General features: G+C 37.5%; 1 protein-coding gene across 1 annotated transcript in view; it reads left to right on the top strand.

The window, feature by feature from the left end:
* Positions 1–9,384, top strand: part of LOC107572286 (USP6 N-terminal-like protein) — a 39,428-nt gene that overhangs the window by 8,205 nt on the left and 21,839 nt on the right. Inside the window, exon 2 of the mRNA XM_016258706.1 lies at positions 7,117–7,190. Coding sequence (XP_016114192.1) covers positions 7,117–7,190 — 74 coding nt within the window. The remainder of the gene's footprint in view (positions 1–7,116; positions 7,191–9,384) is intronic.

The following is a 9,384-nucleotide window of genomic DNA, read 5'->3' as shown; positions in this document are numbered from 1 at the left end:
GTGTCAGAGAGAGTGTGTGTGTGTGTGTGTGTGTGTGTGTGTGTGTGTGTGTGTGTGTGTGTGTGTGTGTGACAAAGCTGGACGGCTCTTGAATCTGAGTGGAATCGTCTGTGAGGGCAAAGATGCCAGAGTGAAAGAATGAACAGAAGAGCATGTGTTACTCTTACTGCACACTAGAGAGACGTGTGTGTGTGTGTGTCTGTGTCTGTGTGGTTTATTTAGGCTGTGTCCTCACTACACTATTGTCAGATTACTGGAACTGCTGTACTGCTCACATTACACAACATTCTTTATCGTCATCTTTCTTGTCATCTTTATGAGAACACTTTGATAAACATGCTTAAGTGAAATGTAGCGCATTCTTAATGGCCCCATTTGTACACAAAAAAAATTTCACTGAGAAATTGCTAGTAAATTTATACAGTTAGAAAGAAGCGACGAGGAACAATGAAAGACATTCATATTAGCACAACAAACAAAATGTCGCGCATACACAAGAATCTTTGGCATACACACAGGAAGAAACCAAAAAACTATGCATAAAGCGGAAACAGTAACACGTTAACGTTTCCCACTGCTTACAGGAATATTTTTTTTTTTTCACGAGCACATTAAGAAAAATTACCTTTACATTGTAAGTACAGACTTGGAAATGTGACACAGCTAATATGTCAAAATGATTTTTTGTTTTGTTTTGTTTTGTTTTTTCAATGCAAAGACAAATTGTAGTGAGGGGATGTTAAACTTGGGTCAACTGCTTTTATAATGGTGAGCTCAGGACACTCAGCTGCATCTAAAATGATCTAAAAAGAATTTTACTACCGTTGATGAAGATGCTTACTTCAGTTATTTGGGTCTTTTGAATGAATACATTCCCAGATACACTAAATCCTCCACTGTTGGCATTGTCCTGTGACCTGGATGTTTGTTGACCTACTACCAGCAATCGTGAAAAGAATTTACTAAAGTAATGTTAAACATGAACAAGCAAGCATGAGGAACAACTTTCTTGGTACCTGTAGAACTTACAAGTTGTGCTACAGAAATGAGTTTCTCAGCTCACAGTTTTCCAACATTTATTTATTTAGTCTACTATTACTATTTATTTAGTTAGTCAACTTTTCAAAACTGATAGCTCTTCAGCTCCCATGCCCTCATAGGATTGCAAAATGTCAGTTGGATGTAAACTTCAGAATCCCAGTGGAAGTAGTACACGATCCAGGTTTTCTTGCTTTCTGTTTCGCAAATAGTGTGTATTTGGTATGCTACTTTTGGCATACAGTGTGATAGGACAGCATGTATACCCGGACTTGAGGAATGATTCCTGCTGCGTTAAAGGTGGGGTAGGAGATTTGGTTCAATAACTTTTTTTTTTTGTTATGCTGGTTGAAAGTCTCTAAACATTCCGATAGCAATCACTAAGTTAAGTGGTCTAAATGTATTTATATGTATTGATATCGTCCGTGGAAGGCGTAAGACCATAAAATGTTTGTCCAATCATATCCCTCGGTCCGAGGGCTATGATAGGCTGTCCTATCTGCCTGTCAGCGTATTGATTTGCAGACCTCCATGCACCCTGTTCATGCAGACATGATATGTAATCAGTGTGTTCCATTACGCTATTGCAAACCGAGCAAGAATAGAAGCCGTTATTATTGAATATCACGGGCTGTTTACTGTAATGTTTTCTAATCTGACAGTGTTGCATTCAACCCTCCACCAAAGCAGTCATTGGTTAGACTCTGGTCTGCCTACAGGAGGTGTGGCTTTGAAGAGTGATTTGCAGGGAGGGTTGGATCTTATGCTTTCAAAGCTAACTTGCTATTCCTAGCCTCTCTGAAACTGCCTACCCTAGCTTTAACGTGCTAAACTAACTTTTGAGTTTCTCATGCACATATTTATGCACATTTAATAATATTAGCTGTGACGTGTTCCATTTCGAAAATTGAGCATAGCATCATTGCTGCAGTCTTTCCTTCATAATTCACACTAATTGCGTCTCTAGTAAGCTTGCTGCAGTATCTGTGCTGAGCAGTGCAGCTCTGGAAATCCTAAGTGAAGATGAGCTGTGATTTCTTCACTCTTATCTATGTGAATGAGGGCTGTTAATCTGACAAATGACCATTTAGAGGGATTGAAATGCTTCTCATTCTCGTGTACGACGTGTCTGCCGCAGAGGCCTCAGAGAACATTCGCTCATCTCTAAATACGCTGGTGCTCACATACGCTCAGCGTGAGCTGTCAGACTGATGTATGGAGTATGAACGAGAGAGTGTTGAGCTGAAACATGGCGCTGAGTGAATGCTAATATGCCGTGGAGGCCCCAGAGCTTTAAGTCCACCAGCCATGTAAGCTACTGTCTTCTTTTCTTGTCTATTCTCGTCTCGATTTGTCTCTTACATACCATATTTTCACTTCTTTCATTTACTCTCTTATCTTCTTCTCATATCTTCTCTTCTCTCATATAATCTTGTATTCTTTTGTTTCATCTCATTTGTCACAAACTCTTCTTTTCTTATCTCAGTCTCTTATCTAATTTTCTCTCACATACTCTTTTCATCTCTGCTCAATTGTCTCAGACATAATATATTTTCTCTTCTTTCATATGCATTACTAGTTTCTAGGGATGCTCCGATCGATCGGCCAGAGATTGGTATCGGCCGATAATCACAGTTCATGACTAGATCGGTACTCACTATTTGGCAGATCTCATGAACCGATCGCAATTTGATGACGTCAACGCCACGTACATGATGCGTGGGGCATAAATGATTTTGAGCCACAGTCATGTCATTGCCGGTGTGAAAATGCTATGACGTTTCGAGAAACAATTAAAAATTTGCTATTTCTCGTTTTTCATGATATGATGAATGGATGGTTCATTTTTAACAGCAGATTCAGTGTTGTTAGAGCTGATCTGCGCCTCACTGCACATGTCTGCGGCGCGTTACGGCTCCACGGGAACCGGAGCTGATTGCGGCCGCTCTAGTCAGTGATTGTGTTTATACTGCAGCCGCGGCACGTTTCTGAAGCAGCTCTCCGCGCTGCTTGGCTAAAAAATAGTCTTTTGTGAGTTGGCACAGCATGGAGGACGGAACAAAACCTCGTCTGAGCCGTATCGCTGATCGTGGGCTGCTTTTTAAATGAACGTTTATTTATAAAACAAAATATCTTCGTTGGCCATATTAGCCTACTTAATAGCATTAACACAGGCTTTACTCCTTTCAAACTTTATCTGGAATGTCACCGTTTCTGTCTGCCACTTCCCGATCAGGCGAACGAACACACACACACACAAAATCGTCTGCCTCATGAAAAAAATGTAGTTAATATTTGCATCATTTATAATTTATTTGATCCTCCCGCGACCCACCCGCAAATAATCAGACTGCGTTTTATTACCCGACCCGTGAATTATCCGCAGCGCACGTGGATATAGGAAAAGCAAAATATGTTTGCTGCGTAAATCAGACGGACTTACTGAAGATGCAAATTCATTCTCTGCCAGCAGGAGGTGCTTTAAAGTGGGAGAAACAGAGGTTTCCCCGGTAACAGCTGTAGACCTACACAAAGTAGCGCTGAGCTCACAAACTCTGCTTTATCAGGCATATAACATGAAAGATGAAATGAAAATGACTTCGAAAATTTTCTAAAGATAATCTTACTTCAGAAATACAGTGAAATAAAAACACCCGCGCCTCGTTTTGATTTTTAAATGTGCAGTAAGTGCTCAAGTTTATTCAACGAAGCCTTTTGGAAAATCGGTCGGTTTTGATATTGTACAAATAATAAATGTATGGGAAACACAACCATCTGAGCCCAACTTCAGTCTACTCATCACCTTAACTTTAACTGCATTTATAGCCGGTGCCATAGCCAGACTGATAAACAAACACAGACCGGAAGTTAACTTTGGGCCGGGCCGGGTGAGTGCGCCTGATGAAACGTCTATATAAAGCTTGAAGCATCAGAATCAGCATCGGTATCGGCCGATCACCATGACAAGAAATCGGTACTCAGTATCGGCTGCAAAAATCCTGATCGGAGCATCCCTACTCCTTTCTTTTCATCTCCTCATTTCTCACAAAATATGGTCTCTTCCGGTCTCATCTCTTACATACTCTTACTTTCTCATTTCATGTCTCTTCTTGTCTCTATTCGACTGTTTTTGTCTTGTCTCACTACCTTTTCTTGCATGCTCTTTTCTTTCTCATAATCTCATTTTATCTTGTTCTGTATCTTCTTGTCTCTTCTCATCTCACATGATCTAGTCTATTTTTGTCTTGTTCCTTTTTTCACATACATCTTTTCAATCGTTTCATATACTGTCTTCTTCTCTCGTTTCGTCTTGTTTCATCTCACATCTGCCCTCTTCATTTCTCATCTTGTCTCTTCTCTTAAATACTCTCTCACATAATGTCTGCAAATCTCTTCTAGGGCTGCTCGATTATGGCAAAAAATCATAATCAATATTTATTCATTTTGGTCAATATTGTAATCACGATTATTTAATACAATTATTTGTGACCCATATGACCAAAACTTTATATGAGTGATTAATTTAAAGATCGCAATATATATCAAATATACATTTTCTATAAATAAGGTTGCTATGACATCTACATTTTAGATACAAGCGAAATTTCACAAATCTCAATACCAGCAGAATACTAAGGTAACATGTGAGTTAAAAAAAGTCCTCAAAAACTATTAATTAATAAACAGTTAGTAATACAAATAAGCAAAGGTAAAAAACAATAGAAAAAAAGATACAGATGAATCAAACATTCACATCAACATGTAAGAATTAAACTTGCTTTGCTTATTAAAGCTACAAAAGTCCTTCAGTCAAGAGCAGTGAGTGATTCTCTATTTGTCTTTTGTTGTTTGATTAATATTACAGATGGCAGAAGGAATATTACCTGTTGTCGCTTTAAGAGCTCCAAAAGCTAAAAGTTAACTTTACATGTTGGTGTTCTGTTCCATGTCGGATTGCAGGCAAAGAACATTGCAAGTTCTCTTTTGCGCTTTTAAAACCACGAACAAATCAAATAAATATGAATAAATCAAGCACGTCCCATTTTGCGAAAATCACATTACATGATTTTACTGATTTGCATGTTAAGATTTTTTTTTTTTGGAGGAGCAAAAGTGCACCGGTGGAATGGGGCATAATAATCATTTTGTCTCGGTTATTGTATTTTCATAAAGCTAAAATTGAAATCAAGACTGCATTTCGATTAATTGAACAGCTCTAGTCTCTTCTCATCTCACATACTCTCACATCTTGGCTAATTTCTCACAGAATTAAATCTTGTCTCTAATTTGCTTGTCTCATCTCATATATTACTTTATTATACATGCTCATTTCTTTCTTATAATCTCTTTTTTTCTTATCTAGTATTTTCTCATCTTATATCTCTTCTGTTCTCTACTTGTCTCATGTTTTACATACTCATACATCTGGTTTCTTTTCTCACATCTTTTGTCATCTCACTTATATACTCTCTTTTCTCTTCTTCACACCCAGTCTCTTCTTATCTAATCTTCACTCTTCTTGTCTAATCTCATTCATTGCCTCATGCTATTTCATTTAGTCTCATCACATCCCATTTTGTCTCATCTCATCTGCTCTATGTGCTTTTATTTATTCTACTTGCATCTGTAAAATACACAGAACACACACACACAAACGAACAGCATCTTTCCATAAAAATTCTATTGACTTTAAAAGCCTATTCATCCAGCAAGGGAATCTGGCTGGCTTTGACCCAAGGGCTGAAAGCTGGTGGAAGCCTTTGTAAGTAAGTGTTGCCTGCGAAATACACTCAGAAAGGGAACCAAGCCAAACAGGAAGTGGCAGCGTTAACCTAATTTCTGGAGAGGAAATGATTGGCCACTCCATGTGATTGGCTGTAATTTCATAGGCTTGCTGCATAAGAAAAATAGACGTGTTTGTGCACTAGCAGCAGGACACATTGAATACGCAGAAAGCCCATCCTATATCAACATCCCCACAGAGCTCTTCACAGGAGAATGTTTCCATCTGATTGTGTGTCAACACACTGGATAGACAACATCAAAGTCCAGACTGGGATCCAGTAGGGTGCTTTATTGCCCTCAAACACACAGTGTTCTCTTATCTCACTCTAGTTCCTATTCTGTGCTGCTTTTGTGGGAATGTGCCAGCCAGGTTCGATACAAGCTAAGCTTTGTCAACAGTGTCGCTGAAATACTGTGAAGTACTACAGAAAACCATTTCAACTTTTCATTTAGCTTTTATTGTCTACGGGACAATATGTTCTGGAGGGTTATTAAAGCAGAAATGGCATGCTTGTGTTTTTTAAAGTATTTGTGAACATGAACATTAATTTTGTTCCAAACCTGTAGGACTTACCTTCTTCTGCAGAACACAAGATATTTTGAAGAATGTTGGTAACCAGTTTTGGTGGCCATTGACTTCCACTGAAGGAATGAGTGAGTGAGTGAGTGAATGAGTGAGTGGAGTGAATGAATGAATATTCTCAAAATATATATTTTTTTGAGTTTCAACATTTGAGTTCCATAGGCTGCTAAATAAATAACTTATTTATATATACTCTTTGATATCATCTGTGGCAAAAGCTTTTTTAAACTTACCAAATGCTGGGTTGTGAATTCTTGGCTTCATCTTTTTATTAGCTTTTATTATTTTACTGCTCTTGCAAACTGAGAAGACTTTCGATCTGGTCTCTTAAATTCTTTACAGACTGAGGGACACGTCTACAATATTTTCTGTGCATAATGTAGACATGCTGTCCATAGAGCTTGTACTGAACCCGGAACCTTCCTATAAAAGCAGACCAAAGTTGTTTGCTTTGGATGTGAATGACGCAGTTTGCCCTTGAGAGCCACATACTGGCTCAGACCTATTTGAACAGCCACTTGTTGCTATGCTGTAGCCGATAGAAAAGAGAGAATGTGCGTGTGTGTGTGTGTGTGTGTGTGTGTGTGTGTGTTTCAAAGTGCAGAGAGGTCTTTTCTCTAAATTTCTGTAAGCCAGGCTTATTAAAGATGATTCACATAGTGGACAGTGAAAATTGCAGCTAATTGGTCTCTCTCTGTTTCTTTTTCCAGCGTCTGATTCAGAGCAGGATGCTGCAGTGAAGTTGGAACAGGAGCGAGCTGAGATACTTGCCAAATATGAAAAGGTGAGAGAAAACAGCTGCCATTCACTCACCAGCCAAATACCACTTCCAAGAAAAACTGAAACACAGTAAACACATGTTCTGATCCAACCAGATACCTCCTTCCATCATAGTTCACAACCTGCAGTTTTCATCTGGAAGATTCTCTGTATTGTCATCTGTTGCTAAAACATTGTCTGTCAGATTTTTAGCAAACATTTCTGTTATGTTTCTGATTTAGAATGCCACAGAGAATAGGGCATCAATAGGGCGTTAGAATATGTTTTATTATAACAGCTATCCTGTGAAACACCTGTTCTCACCGGCTGTCGTGTATATCACTCATGTTGGGAGGCCAACTTTTATCCTTAAGTCACGTCTGGCATTTTATCTTTACAGACTTTCCAGACGACACACTTGTTAAAATACATATTTGTCAAGTATGTAAGCTTACAGGATTGAAAGTGGTACTAAAAGTAAAATGAAAACTTATATTACATGAATGCAATAATGATCATGTGGTAATAGATATCAGCTCAGAACGTTATGACTTCCTGTGACTGTTGTAAGAGTAATGTGTGTTTTCACTAAAGGGTTTCGTGATTTTTTTTTTCCTCATGAAATCTCTCGTGCGTGTCCGGTTTGTAAATTGATCGTTTAAATTAAGTGTAATCTGAGCTCTCATTAGGGGGCTCTAATTCTGTAACGTGTCTGTTAATTGGATTGTGATATGCTCCCGTACACTGGGATTCGTCTCTTGACTCAGAAAGCATGACACCTATGCTCTTATGTTATGTGTTTGTTTTTTTTACGTACATATTTTTTCACCCTCTAAAATGCTACATTTGCTACATTTTTGCACTATTAGCTCCTAATGCCCTAAAAATTTATAGTAGTTCGGCCAAAAATTTAAAATCCATTTTATTCTTTATTCTGTTTATAAAAAAAAGCTATTTATTCACCTTCATGTTATTCAAAACATGTATGATTTTATTTCTGAAGAATAACTTTTTGGTTTTGTTTTTTTGTTTGGTTTGGTTTATTTATTTATTGGTTGGTTTAGTTTGTTTTTTGTTTGGTTTGTTTATTTGTTTTGTTTTAGAATAGGGAACAATTTTCACTATTAACTAGTTTTGTTAGCATGCCTATTATTAATGTATTGGCTGTTTATTAGTACTTATAAAGCACATATTCTGCATGACCATATTCTTCATCCCTAATCCTACCAAATACCTAAACTTAACAACTACCTTACTAACTATTAATAAGCAGCAAATTAGGAGTTTATTGAGGCAAAAGATGTAGTTGATGGTTTGTAAATAGCAAGAATTTGTTTTGTTTGGGGTATTTATTGTTGTTGTTTTTTTGTTTTTTGTTTGGTTTGGGTTCTTTTTTTTATTTTATTTTTTTTATTGTTTTGTTTCGTTTCGTTTCGTTCCATTTTCTGTTTGGTTTGGATTTGTGTTTTGTGCATTGTTAATGAAAGTAAAAGAGGACTGGAGCTTTAAGGCTCCAGAATGAGCAAGCAAAACAGCATAAAAGCAGTGCATGTATGATTCATGTACTATATTTTTCAGAAGCCAAAGAGTATCTTCTACAGACTGAAATGTAAGTCTTTATTCACCAAAAGTCTCGTGAATTTTTATAGACATGCTAAGAAAAAGTTGAGATGTCTCATTCATGAAGAAATCGTTCACTTCAGTCTGATTTAACAAAAACAGTCTGAATCATTTGTTCACAGACTGATTCACTGAATTCAACTCACTGATTTATCCCCAGAGCGGTGTGTTAAAAGTAGGGATGCACGATATATCGGCCACCATATCGGTATCGGCCAATAAATGCTCATTTTTTCTGTTATCGGTATCGGCCTGATAAGAAAATTTGGCCGATATCTTAAAGCCGATAAATAATGCATTATTTCCTTCAGAGACACTTCAGATGCGCGCTGTTCGTTTGCAGCCTTTTGTGCAATTGTATGTTGTAATATTAGTTTAGGTTAGGTACACTTTATTGTCCCTGAGGGAAATTTGTCTTAGGCTAAGAAATACAACCACCACATCACATACAACACACAGTAGTAGAGAAAAAAAAATTAAAAAAGATAATAAAACAAATATTGTGTTTATTTGATGTATATCTGATTTATCTCATATAGAATGCGTTTGGTTAAGTTAAAAAGAGCGCTTCAGTTTACCGGTGATCGTCTTTAGCTCAG

Source organism: Sinocyclocheilus grahami, unplaced genomic scaffold (genome assembly GCF_001515645.1).
Source record: "Sinocyclocheilus grahami isolate Dianchi unplaced genomic scaffold, SAMN03320097.WGS_v1.1 scaffold1730.1, whole genome shotgun sequence".
NCBI classification, from domain to species: Eukaryota; Metazoa; Chordata; class Actinopteri; order Cypriniformes; family Cyprinidae; genus Sinocyclocheilus; species Sinocyclocheilus grahami.
This window is presented reverse-complemented; position numbering and strand designations above follow the sequence as displayed.